The 13,857-nt window shown below is 48.4% G+C and overlaps 1 protein-coding gene across 8 annotated transcripts in view; it reads left to right on the forward strand.

Moving 5' to 3' along the window:
- The first annotated feature begins 4,424 nt into the window (after positions 1–4,424).
- Positions 4,425–13,857, forward strand: part of RNF220 (ring finger protein 220) — a 216,099-nt gene continuing 206,666 nt past the window's right edge. For 2 of the 8 annotated variants that reach the window (XM_063165968.1, XM_063165970.1), the window contains exons 1-2: positions 5,563–6,249; positions 11,615–12,355. In XM_063165968.1, coding sequence (XP_063022038.1) covers positions 11,731–12,355 — 625 coding nt within the window. In that variant the 5' untranslated portion in view covers positions 5,563–6,249; positions 11,615–11,730. Of the gene's footprint in view, positions 4,528–5,560; positions 6,250–6,488; positions 6,689–6,957; positions 7,049–11,614; positions 12,356–13,857 lie in introns of those variants that run through there. The other 6 variants (XM_063165965.1, XM_063165969.1, XM_063165962.1 and 3 more) reach the window with 6 other exon arrangements.

The following is a 13,857-nucleotide window of genomic DNA, read 5'->3' on the forward strand; positions in this document are numbered from 1 at the left end:
ATAAAAATGACAAACACATATGCGTTGCCTTTATAGCTATTTCACGCTTTGACATGATCCCGGGCAAGTTACCTACGCTGTCAGTGTGATGGATGGTGCACAGAAGGGGGGTTGGACAGGTGTAGCTCTTCTCACTGGGAAATATTTTTCCACACCATTAGCCTGTGGAACTCCTAGCAACAGGATATTGCTCAGAGAGGGATTTTAAAAAGCCCTGAAAAAAAGAGTGGATGCTTGTACAGAAAACAAGTGTCCAGTGCTGTAATCAAATTCTAGAAACAGTTGATAGAAAAAGGTGTTGCTGCATGCATGTGCTCAAATCACACACTGTGGTTACCAGGGTTTTGGAGAGAACTTTCCTCAGGAGCTCACATCCCAGAAGTGCCTCTTTTGGGGCTCTAGATGTGTTAGGCTTCAGCTGTAGGAATGATAATGTGGTTGATGTTCACATAAGAGCAGTCTTCCTAAAACAGTTGATACAGTTACTTGTCCAACATCTGCCATCCAGTGTACAACCTCTTTTTTGGAGAAGGAATTTTCCAAGGGGAAGGTTGTATAAGAAATGATACTGCAGGACAAGGATATATAAAGAGTACATAGTACTTGTTTGCAAAATCCCAGGCATGCTCTCCATTCTGCTGTAGAGATTCGGTGATGAGCAATGTTTAAAACTATACTGGCATTTTGTAGTGTGTTATGAAAAGCAAAACCAAGAGGTTCTTCTGTGTTAGTCAGCAGACTTTGGAAGAGATCTAGGTGATGGTGAAGATAGTGATGCTGATAATGACAATGGTGATGATGATTAACAAGAAAAAAATTAGCTTATCTCTCAGCCATTGAAAATTTTTGTAGGCTGAAGAAAATTTTCTTACTACTAGTCATATGAGTCAACAAGTCATTTAAAAGACTGTTTTCTCATTCTGGGGAGACTAGTCACTGAGAGTGTGCCAGCTCTAAATTTCAGTTTTCTGGCAGATAGGTTGATTTCAGCTCTGCCTCTGCCAGACTCTTCCTATGACGAGAGAGGGCTCTGGCAGAGGGCAGCCACAGATGGCTCAGGAGATGAAGAGATCCCATATTAGCTCTCCTGAGCTCTGGGACAATCCTCACACCAACCACTAGAGTAAAGCCCAGATCAGCTGCTAAGACCAGAATAATGCTCCCAAACTCATAGGTCAATCTCCATCTCAGATGTCCTTGCTAATAGCATCAGAGCGAGACGTGGCTAAGTGCAGAGCCTCCGAGCTCCTGTCCTCCTGGAGTGCGGCCACCAGCTTAGGGATGCTTAAACCCGGGCCACAGCTCTGACAAAACCAGGGGATAGAATCGTTTGGGCAGCAGGGATTGCGGCCCCGGCCAGCACCCTCCCGGCGTGTCCGCTGTGGCCAGGGCAGGGCGGCGGTGGCAGCGGGGACGCGCTGGCTGTAGCCAGCAGAGGGCATGGACATTACACACGGCAGCAGCCAGGCACCCACACCCCGCCGGGAGCCACGGCCGCCTCCGGGATCGCTGCCGGGAAAAGTTCTGCTTTAATTAGTTAAGTAATCCGTTTGCCGTCCTTCCACCTTCCACCCATCCCGCAGATGAAGGGAGGCAAGGAGTGGTCTGGGTCTGGCTGTAGGTGGTGATGGTGACAGTGACTTCAGGACGGGGTTCCAGAACTGGAGAGTTTCAGCACTTTTTTGGGGTGTCACTTTTAGGGGGACCGAACAGGGCACACAACAGGACCAACAAACACAACTCCCTGCCACAGGACCCCTGTCAGCGTCTGCAGGCACACCTGCAACGCAGCCTGCCCACTGCCTTCTGCTCTTGCTGCTGCAGCTTGTCACATTTCTCAATCCCGTTTTATGCAATAGCAGCTAGAGGAGATGATGATGGGTGAGGGGGTCTCTTGTTCTAAGAATGCACATTGGTACTGTGAGAATACATCAGACCTTCAGTGTAGGCACTGCTCATGGTGGAATTTACATGTGTGCTTGACTTTATGTATTATTAGTAATCCTGTTGAAATCTGTATGTATAAAGCTAAGTGCATCCAATCAACCCTGTAGGTTCAGGATTGTATATACTAATTTAGATTTCAGTATTTAGAGCAGTGTTTGAAATGGGAAGGGACAGCACTGTGATGACATGTAACAATCTCTAATTTTGTTTTAATATTAAGTGTAAAAAACCCACAACTGGAGGTGTGCTCTATTACTTAGAGATGAGCAATACAGTAAAAGTTAAATCAGATGTTCAAAGTTATTTTAAGGTCCAAATAATCAGTGTAGCATATATATTTCAGTGGAAAATTTTCCTATGGGCCTCTGTGCATATCACAGCTCCATGGTGGTGCAGGAGTCCATGTTTATGGATCCATTTTCAGGATCAAAATCCTCATTAGTAATACAGATTAATGGTAATTACAAATATAAATAACTTGAGTGTATCTTCTTATTTTCCTCTGAAGACATTGCTCACAGAAGCTAGCTAAATGCCAGATTTGTTCCCCGAATCCAAGCTGTATTAAGTTTGTGTGTGACGATGCAGTAACATAAAGTTAAATAAAGCTGCTTTTTTTTTCCAAGCCTCAAAACACGGAGCTTGGTTCTCAGCTAGCATAAATTGGACGCTGGTGCAGGATTCAGATCCTTTTTTCCATACTAAGAAACTGAAAGAGTAAAAAGAATTGCTTTTTGGCTAAGAACAAAAGAAAGAAGTTTAAATCTGAGGGATCATTTTTCATGATGTTGTAAGTACTGAAAATACAGCTTTATAATAAGAGCACTTTCTTTCCCCTGGAATTCTGTAATTTTGATGGTGAAGCTGTAGCACAAGCTGGGCTGTGACTGAATGTTTTCTCCAGGATCCCTGGGAGATAAGGGATGGTTTTTAATGTGGCTTCCTGAAGTGTGTCAAACTCTGATGTTATTTAAAACGTGGCTCATCTACACTACCCTGTGGAATAGTTGCTGAAGTCCTGAACTGTTGATGCTTTTGGTGAGAAGCATGCTGCAAGATGAGTGGCTTGGAAATGTGTGTGGTGCCAAATAATTCAGGGTCCCCAGACAAAATGGCAGGACTCAGATGTTGAGACACGTCCTATGCACAGCCTGTGGGGTAGCTGCTTCCAGAGAGGTGTTTGAAACCACCAGTGCAAAAAAATGGTAACTTTGGTCAGTCAGAGGGTAACTACAATTGATGAGCAAAATACATGTACAATAATGCTTGCTCCAATTTGTGAGAGATTTTTACCTGGACTATCCAAATGCCAGATTTTACACAAAGCAGAAAAGGAGTTCTGGAATCTGAGCCCACATTTACCATTGTGCCGTGGCTGATCCACAGGAGAAGGCAGTGCTTGCTGCCTGCTTTGCCACCCTCCTTGCTCTTGCACGTGGTGTGCAGGAGAGCAGCAGTGGAGCAGATGCCTTGAAGGGAAGCTGCCTCTTTTTGGTGGGTATCATCAGCCTCCGAGTGGCTGAGCTGCAGGCAAGAGCAGGGAACAGGGCTTCTGGTGCTTGTGTCGAGAAAGTACATGAGGCTCCTTCACCCAGGTGCTTTCTTCCTGAGTTCAGAAGCTTGAAATGCACATTGTTTTATTTTGAAATTTAAGTGTGAAAATAAGGAAATTGTTTATTATTTTTACTATTATTATTAATATTTCTAAATATTTTATCATTCATTCCAAAGTCGTGCAAGAACTGTGTGTTACACCTGTCTCTGAAATGCTGCAGGAAGGATGGGTGAGTTTCAGCACAGCAAGAAGCAAACAATCACGATCTGCACTCAGTTCAGGCCTGAGGACACGCTTTGTGTGGTGCCTGTGGACATTCTTATCGGGGCTGGCACATTCGGTGATCCTGGAGTAACAGGTAAAGCCAGCCCATATACTTTAGTGATGAGTCACTGCTTACACAGAGGTTGTTGGATGACACAAGCATGTGATCCCTCTTGCTGTCATACACAGAATACAGCCCAAGTGGTTGATGATGCTGATGGAGAGGACCTCTGTTTTCAGGGTATGTCACATAGCACAATTGTATTTTGAGAATGCCAGTGCAGAGTTAGAGAAGAGCCATAAAATGCTGCCCATACTACTTGGAATTATTTAGCAGTTGAAGAAAAAACACAAAACATTTTGCTCTTGAGCAAAACAAATAAGTCTATCGGATCAATGTTTGGTGTACTTCACAAGAAACAGCGAGACAAGTGTTTCTTTTGAGTCTCTATCTAAAACTGGCTCTTCCCTTTCCTATGGCAGGCAGTTTTTGCTCGGGACACTCCTAGGATTGGCGGGGAAGTTGCCTGTGGCCGAGGTGGAGGGTGTGTGCAGAAGGGTTTGTGCAGAGCTGCGACGTGCATCCAGGAAACATTAAAATAGCAGTGAGAGTGCCGTGCCTGCGTGCCGCAGCTGGGAAACACTGGGAGTGCTAAGTCCCTAATTTGCTCTCTGGCTCTGCTGTGGCTGTCTAAGGCAAGTTTGGGGATGATGCCTACCCCTGGAAGCCATGCCCATCCCATGCCAGGAGATGCCGCAGGGTACGTGAGGGAAGGCTGCGTCCCCACGGGCATCCCGAGGGGAGTCGGTGCCTCAGGGCCGGCAGGGGAGCGGGGCTGCCCCGAAGCGGGGGAGCGGCCGCCCGGGGGGCCCAGCAGCGTCCCGCTGCAGTTTGGGAGGGAGCTGCCCGGTGGAAAATGTGACCGATGCCAGATGCCAGGCGGGTGGGCGAAGCCAGCACGGCGAGGCTGGGAGGAGAAGCGGCGCCCCTGGGAGAGGAGCAGCCCCCGACGCCCCGTTTGGGCAACTCCGGGGACCAGGGCTGGCGGGCAGCCGGCGGGTGGGCGCCGGTGCTGGACTGCATTTCCCATGCTGCCCGAGTGCCCTAATGTATGCAGTGCTCAGCCCGGCTCCGCGTGTGTGAGAGTGAATGTGTGCGTGTGTGTGTGTGCGCGCGTGTGTGCGTGTGTGTGTGCGGCGGGAGCCCCTCGGAGAGTGGAGGCTCATTCACTGATGAGAGCCGGCACTGAGAGGCAGCACTGCTCCTTCCCTCGCACCCCCGCCGCCTCCCGCGCTGCTGCATGCGAGCGGCGGGCGGGCAGCGGGGCCAGCACGCCCGGGACTGCCCCGCTCCCCGCACGCCGCCGGCTCCGCGCAGCGCCCGCCGCCCCGCACCGTGAGTACCGGCCCCGCGCCCGCCCGGCCACACGCAAACTTTGCAGGGCAACTTTCAACCCCCCCTCCTGCCTCTATCCCAGCCCCCGCGCCCTTTCCCTCTTCCTCCTTCTCCCTCCCCAGCGCCGGGGAAGCCGGGCAGCTCGGCGGCGGCACGGAGCGGCGCCGGCCGCGGGGAGGGCCGGGTGGGTGGGGATCGGCATGGTAATGCCGAGGGGAAAGGCAGATAAAAGGGGGCCCCCCCGCACCCTCGGCGAGCCCCGAGCTGCCCGGATCCTCCCCCCCCGGTGGCTTTCCGAGGGGGACCGGTAGCCGCCAGGGGGATCAGGTGCCGGGGACCGCCGCGGCAGCCGGGCTGGGGACCGCGCACGGCGAGGGGCAGCCCGGCCGGACCCGGGGACCGGCACAGATCCCTCGCTCCCAAATAGATAGCGTTTTTTAAACTCTTTTTCCCCCCCTTTTTCCTTTTTCTTCCTTATTTTTCGGTAGGGCAAGCCGGGCAGTTATTTCCTCGCTTCCCCCCGCTGCTCCCGGCGCTCGCTCTCTCCGCGGTCGCTCTGGGCAGCGACAATTTCATTTCACAGCAGCTGCAAAACAAAAACTTTTTTCAAAGGAAATAAACAGATCCACGCACCCACCCAGGGGTTTGTTGGTTTGGGATTTTTTTTTTTTGTTTGTGTGTTTGTGGGGGGGTTTTTGCCTTTAAAATATACAAACTTAGTATTTTATTTTGCAATAAAAGTATCGGAGAGAAAAAAAATACAAAATACAAAAACCAACCAAAACCCAAAACACCCGCCAGCGTTTCTGTGCGTTCGAGCAACACTGCCCAGACAGTCATTTTATTTACTGCGAAGCTTTCATTTTTGGTATCGCGCAGTCCCCGGGTGAACTTTACTTTTAAGCCGCCCCAAAATGCGCGATCCCCGCTCAAAGACCGATAATTTTTTTTTTTTTTTTTTGACCACTCGTTGTTAAGTCGCGCTTAGCTTAATTTTGGACGCGGCTGAAGTTTGTCCAACATCCTCGCCCCTCTTCGGGTCCTTCATCTTTAAAAGATTGCCGCCCTTGCCCCTGGCTGCTTCCAGGTAGGAACCAAGTGCCTGGATCTCACATGCGGTGTTGTTCTGGTTTTATTATTGCAGATAAAACAAAGGTAGAGAGGAGGTTTAAATTGGCAGCGTATTCAACGAATGTGCTAAAATTACTCCACATGTGAATGGCGTAGTTTGGAAAGCCAGAAGAGGTGAAAGGAATTATCCCTGTTTTTGCTTTAGGTTCTTTAGAAAACTTTCTGGATCATCCAGCGATGCGATCGAGAAATCGCAGGATTTTCTTTCTTTTAACCAACAACCCCAGCTCTAGACCAGGGAAGTCTGTAAATAGGTTGGAAGCATGGAAAATAATTCTTCACCTTCAGATCTAAATACATAAAAACCATCTGGTTGACCACAATGAAATCATTAGGAACTGTCTACTTAAAGAGTTGTATTGAATGCTTATCCTTCCACACAGGAAATGTGTATGGTAAGTGATTGTTGCAATAAATCCAAACAACTCTGGGCATCTTCGCGTTTGATGATCTTTGTAACTCGGGTTTTAAAAAGGAAGAAAAAGTGGAGGGGTGGAAAGGCGGCTCAAGGGGCTGTGCGGACAGGGCTGGCGGTGCCCCCTCCCGCTGCCCTCCCCGGGAGCGAATCATTCCCGAGGCGGCGGGAGAGGAGCGGCCCCGGCTGCGTCCCGATCGCCGCTTCCCGGCGGGACCCGCGGGGCTGAGCCGAGCCGAACCGGGCCGGGCCGAACCGGGCCGGGCCCTCAGCCCCGGCCCGCAAACACCTGTTTAATGCGCCGGCGGGCAGCGCGGAGCGGCGGGGCTTGGCGATGTTGGTAGGCTGCAGCGCGGGGCTCACCCCCGACGGATTTTATTTTATTTGGGTTTATTGAACAATCTGCTCGGGCGGGAGAGACAACCCGGGGGCGGCGGGCGGGTGCGAGCCCGCTGGGCCGCCCGCGGGGGGCGTGAGGGGCCGTGAGGGGCCGTGAGGGGCCGTGAGGGGCCGGTGCCCGGGCCGGTGCCCGCGCTGCCCGCCGGAGCGGGGCTGCCCCGGAGCGACGCCGCCCGCGGGTTTCGTTCGGATTTCGCCACGTCGGGAGCGGGGCCGGGAATGCGGGCCGGGGGCGAAGCGGCAGCGGACCCACGGGTAGGATGTGCGTTGGGATTTTTTTCCCTTCTTTCTCCGTTTTCCTCTTCCCCAAGCCCCGGCGCTTCCTCCCTCCGGCAGCCGCCGCCGCCGCGGGAGCGCCCTCCAGGCCCGGGGGCTTTTCCCCGCGGTTTTTTCTTTCTAAAAAAACCCAAAAATTAAATTAAAATAAAAAGAGGTTTAATTTTTTTTTCTCTGTAATTTCTGAAGAAGAAGTTTACAGCGAAACAGAAGCGGGCGCAGTCCAGGGCCGGGACCGGGACCGGGACCGGGACCGGGACCGGGGCCGCTCCGCCCGGCCCCGCCGCCGCCTCCTCAGCGCTCCCGATTTTTTTCCTTTCCCCCTTAAACCGGTTTCCACGGCAGCTGTCCGTGTGTGCGGCTGCAGTTGGCATATTTCACGCGTTGGAAAAAAAAAAATTAACTGTTTTTCCTTTGTATCTTAATCCAGTGATGAGAGCTCTCCTTTGTTGGCTTTCTAGCTTGCATTTGTTTTATTTATTATAAGGAAATCCAGTTTGGTTCAAATATATAATCCATTTGAGCACTTAAATCCCCAAACAGCTGGCATTATTTTGTTTTATAATCTTTGGCTTTTCTGCGCAGAGCATATTTCTAAATTCCTACTTGACATTTATGGGGAAAAACTTTTTAATGTAAATGGATACTGGGATTTTTTTTTTCCTGGGTATTTCCTAATTTATATGCATCATCAATTTGCCTGGATTTCCTAATGTTTTAATCTTTTTTCCCCTCCCCTATAGCTTGTTAATTAATTTTTTTTCCCCCCAAGAAAACTTTTCTTTTTTTTTTTTTCTGGAGGGAGAAAGACGTTAATTTGCCCCATTACTTTAATCTCTGGCATTTGGAAATGGTTGAGAGACCACAAAAATGCAACCTGTTGTAGAAACCAGAGTGGTGTGTTTTATTTATTTTAATCGATAGCAGAGAGGTGATTTAGTAATAGGAACTCGGAGTAACATTTAGTAAAAGATTTGCAGATCTGGTGGCTGTGTACGGGCTGTGCATGTGCTTGCATATGAGCGCGTTTCTTCGCAGGCTGATTAGCAAGTGGGTTTTACACTTACAACCGGTGCTCACTGCTGTTTTCTCCACTTGGTGGGTGTTTGTGGTGCCTGATAAATGCAGCTCTGTCATGGCTTCTCCTACTTTTATCAGACTTTCCTTTTAACTTATGCAGCACCATGCCACAACCTTTGTAAGCAGAGGATTCAAAACTAAGCCAGAGAGAACCGATTACTGCTTGTTTCTTGGTGAGAGATTTTTTTTTTTTTTTATGGTTCAGAGCTGAAGGCTCTTGATACAATTTGCCTGGGTCGTGGCATGTTCAGCCTCGTTATTAGGAACATATACAATTACACAGGTAATTTGTGTACACCTCAAACAGGGTAGCTCTAAGAGCCAATAAGTATGCATATAGGCAACCATAAAAAAAAAACCAAACTAAAAAAATCAGAGTTACTTTTCAGTATGTCCATCTAACCTTCATACTTGGAAGACAGTTTATATAGCTTCCTAGATTGATCTCCACCCTCCCTCCCTCTGCTCCTTGTTTAGTTAATTCAACAAAGACTTTTTGCAATCTGTTTGGAGTTTGTCTGATGCTGTGGAAAAGTAGCTGCTGATTTATTTGGTTGCTTTTCGATTTCTGTCTCCAGCCCGTCTTTTCTCCTCCTTTCAGCGGGGATGTCAGCTGTTATTACTTCCTATTGATCCCTTTGCAAAGTGAGAAGTGAACTAAAATTAATGTCAATTCCACTGCTCAGATCAATAGCTGGAGTTATTTTAATCTGGATTTGCGCGAGGTGCTAAATTAAAAAAAATCAGCATAGAGGCAGAAAAGTAGCAGCTCCTCACTCCACCTGTGCCCACTGCCTTCCCAGCACCCAAATGTTCCCTCCAGCTGATTACCCTGCAATCCATATTTTTTTAATTAAGGAGGTCAGTTAGTTTTCTTATTTTTGGGTTCTGTATTTAAAGCTATGACATTTTGACATTAGGAGTGTATTAACGATAGATTTTCATAATGACTGCTCCGCCGCAGCCTAATCTGTCCTTGTTCCTGGGGGGTGGGGAGGTGCTGGGCGAGGAGGGAGCAGGAGAGAACGAAAAAGGAAGTGGGAGCTGAAAAAAAATTAAATTTGGCTGGCTGAGATATTGTAATGTGTTGATTTATTCCTGGTGTAATGAAGTTTGCAAACGAATAAACGGCCATAGTGATTCACAGTATCCTACAGGAGTGTCAAGTGTTGCGGCCAGATTACTAATTTATGAAATACATTTAACGTAATGGTGTGAAAGCACAAGTAAAAATAGAAAAGCAGGCAGAGGTGGTTGCCTTTTTTTTTCCTCCTGGAAATCTGTGTTTTTCTGTGATTGCTCAGTTTTGCTTCCATGTGAATGATCGTTTATTTCTGAGAACAGTGGCTTATTTGCATGCATCTCTTTGAATATATAATCGTGTGTGTGTATATATCTTTATATTTACATGGTAATATAATCCCCCCAAAACTCTGAATTTGCCAGTGGCTGCAGTTTTCTGACCTCCAGGTTTTGATCAGTCTCATGTGGAGCAGCAGAGCAAGTGTACCCAGGACTGCAGTGCTGACCAGGCTGCCCTTGGCATCCCTCGCTCTTCCTCTCCCCCTCGCTGTCTGTGGCAAGAACTCAACGAGAAAGTTATTTAAAATTTGGAAGAGAGCAAATCCGCTAATGCGAGATACATAATCTGGTAATTTAGCAATGATGTCTGTAAGGATGAGTGCCAAATGAGGAAGCAGAGAGATGATGTCCACTCATCTTCACAATTCATAACAGTCAGTGGAGCGGCTGGTACAGGATGGGAGAGAGGAAATGCTATCACTGAACTGCATTAAAGCCCCAGACTGGATTTCATACACTTTGTTAACCTAGGCTCCCTCATTCATGGAGTACAAAAGGCACTCCATTAGGGAGACACTCTTTCACTAAGTTTTATTTGAGATGTTTGACCCTCTGGATTTAAGAGGCACAATTTGTAACAGCTTTTTATTATTATATGATTTTTCTGGCCCTTTGAGCTCCAGCGGCTAGTATATTGTTTCAAAGTTACAGTACTTGTGTTTTAAGCTGGGTTGTGGGGCCTGAATGGCAGGCGGCGGAAGCTTAAAAGAAAAGGCATGAGATTGATTGGGGGAGAAAATAACAACACAAAAAGGCACTGCGAACTGGGGGAGATAGAGAAAGAAGGATTTTCCCTTCTTTCACCCTGGGAGGGGGTTGTGGCTGGGTGGGTGGTTGCAGCCAACCTGGGAGGCTCAGCAAGATGCGAGGCAGAAATTTTGTTAACATTTTCCTCTAAATGTTAATGGCACATCCAGGGCAGTTTACAAATCTACTTAAGAGTGAGTGCATTAGGAACTAAAATTACTGATCCATCCTCTCTTGTCCCCGACCCGAAAGGCAGACGCTCGCAGAGATCAGATGGCAGAAGCACCCATTATGATTTTAAATATTGTCAGAGACGCCAGGCGTTTTACAGGGGAAGTCTCTTCTCCTTTGCTCTCAGGGACCGCTCGTGCACGCGTGGGTGTTTGCGTGGGTGTTTGTGTGTCACACAAACCCGCTGGGACAGCCACATTCCTACATTCCAGTGGTGTGCATACATATGTATGATGGTATCACGTACTGTGTGTGCAAGCACACATCTACCCATATGTACTGTGAGAGTGAGAGAAAATACCTGTCAGCTACGTACGTCTCAAGCATCATGTACAGTTCTAACATGTGTGCTGTCTGATTTGGGTAACTGGGTACAATGGATATTTTTATGTTGGTTCTACACCCCCAACCCCCAAGCAAGTAGCAGGGTGTGTGCATGTGAGGGTTTTCTTAAGTTTATTGCTGTTATGTATACGTGCCGCTTGCCATATAAAATTCCACTTATAATTTGGAGTTACCGTGTTAATTTTAGACTGAATATTTTTTATTAGTGCATTATTAAATCTGCATGTTATTATGTTTGGTTTGCCTTTCATTCATCTGCACTGGATGATACCCTTTTACCTGGAGGGCCAGGGCTGACTCCACTAGTGTGTGAAGTTGTCTATTGATTTTCTTGAATGAGAACAGTGGTGCATCTCCGGTCGGTGGCTTGTAACACATGTGGCCACTCTGCTGCTGGAGCATCCCGGAGAAATGAGCGCAGAAACCTAATTGGTTGTGTTTTCTTTCCCTTTCTGTTTCCTTGCAGCGTTCAAAGGGTGATGATGCTCCAGTAATTTTCCCCGCTCCATTCCTAGGCATCGCTCTGCTTTCCTTCCGGGGAAGATCGTTCTGCTTGTGACCCTGCTGAGGAAAGAGTCTCCGATGGACTTACACCGGGCAGCATTCAAGATGGAGAACTCACCCTATCTCCCCAACCCACTGGCCTCCCCAGCACTGATGGTTCTCGCCTCCACTGCCGAAGCCAGCCGTGATGCTTCCATCCCCTGCCAGCAGCCGAGGCCTTTTGGGGTCCCTGTGTCAGCAGATAAGGACGTGCACATTCCCTTTACCAATGGCTCATATACTTTTGCCTCCATGTATCACCGCCAAGGCGGGGTGCCGGGGGCATTTGCGAACCGTGACTTTCCTCCATCCTTGCTTCACCTTCACCCCCAGTTTGCACCCCCCAACCTGGACTGCACCCCGATCAGTATGTTGAACCACAGCGGCGTCGGCGCTTTCCGCCCCTTTGCGTCCACTGAAGACCGGGAGAGCTACCAGTCGGCCTTTACGCCGGCCAAGCGCCTGAAGAACTGCCACGACACCGACTCACCCCATCTGCGCTTCTCGGACACCGATGGGAAGGAGTACGAGTTTGGCACGCAGCTCCCCTCCAGCTCCCCTGGCTCCCTCAAAGTTGACGATACAGGGAAGAAGATATTTGCTGTTTCTGGCCTCATTTCTGACCGTGAGACCTCATCCAGTCCCGAAGACCGAAGTGACAGATGTAAGTACCTCTGTTGACTTGGTGGTTCTTTAATTGTGCCTTGTTGAGATACGCAACAGGTGATTGCCCCGCAGTGCATGAGACTTGCTGGAGGCTGAGGCAAAGCAGCCTTTCCTGCCTGCTGAGCTCAGCCAGGCAGTATTGCCTTGTTCTTCCAAAAGGATATTGACAGATTTTAAGGTGAAGTGCTCTTGAAGGAAACTCGCCTTCCAGCACATAGCTGGAGAGGTGATGTTGACCTTGCAGAAAGCTGTCCATGCACCAGTGCGAGGCCATAGGTGCTGGTACATGTATAAGTGTAAACAGGGATGCAGCTGGAATGTGTAGCTAGGAACTTTTCCAGATCTTGCAGCAAGCATGTTCCCCCTTCTTCTTCAGATGTTTCTTTCTGACCTTTTCTTCATGAACACCATTTTTAGAGCAAATGCATTACCAATCGTCACAATTCATGCCTCAGCTTAGGACAAAATTACCTTTTCCTCTGGTTAACTTTAGAATATTGTTGGCCACTGATCTCCTTCTTTAAGACAAATACAAATTGTTTTTACAATTCAGTAAGCTGTTGCATCACGCGCCTTCTCTGAGTATTTCCCCCATTTTGGTGCCCATTGAAAGGTGATATGCTCTTTCGCAGGCCAGTTATTGGACTGAAGGAACCCGGTCCACTTGTTCATGACTGTAACTCCCTGTTCCCCCATCACTTTGTCCCTTGTGGAGCTGCCCACACAGAGGGGCAGAGCTGTCTTAATGAAGGGCAGGCTTCCAGGTTTGCAGAGCTGGGAGGTGACCCACGATGGGGAGTGGTCTGGGGTCAACAGAGCGTGGTACCCCAAGGAAGAGCACTAACTTATGATTAGAGTTTTCCTGTAAGCCCAGACATGTAATCAAGGAGTGAGTGGTTTGCTTTTCACATGGGCTCCTTTGTTCTGTTGAATTTTATTAATAGAAAACAATTTTATTATTGTTGTTGTTTGCATTATTACTTTTTTCTTTTAAACAAAAACCTGCTGCTCTGTTGCTTCCTCTCCCTTTCAGATGTGATTTTTCTTCTCCCCTTTATGATACCAAGGAGAGTAATAGAGACATTGTGGCTCTCTCTCCCCTGTCGGCGCTGCTTCCTCAGGCTGTCTCCTTGAATTAGGCACTGTGCTAACTTACCGGCGCTAAAAGACATCTGCCTAAACCCAGCGTACCTTTTCAATAAAAGTCATCATAAAATCAACCTGCCTTTTAAATCCATCGCTCTTTGGTTTTGAAATATGCTGCAAGTGTGTCTTTTATTGTCGGCATTTGCGAGGGTAGGACAATTCCCACTGATGGCAGGAGCCGTGTATTTCTTGCAGTACCGGTGTGATCTCTCGTGTCTCTCCCCCTTCTCCTTCTGATCCACCCCCGACCGTGCTACTTTTTGTGCTGTGAGCTCCTTTCATTGTTCAGAATCTCCTCTCCCTCCTTTTGGGTCAGTAGGAAAGGTGGCTGTAGGTGGGAGCACGTGTGGATGT

This window comes from Melospiza melodia, chromosome 11 (assembly GCF_035770615.1).
Source record: "Melospiza melodia melodia isolate bMelMel2 chromosome 11, bMelMel2.pri, whole genome shotgun sequence".
Lineage (NCBI taxonomy): Eukaryota > Metazoa > Chordata > Aves > Passeriformes > Passerellidae > Melospiza > Melospiza melodia.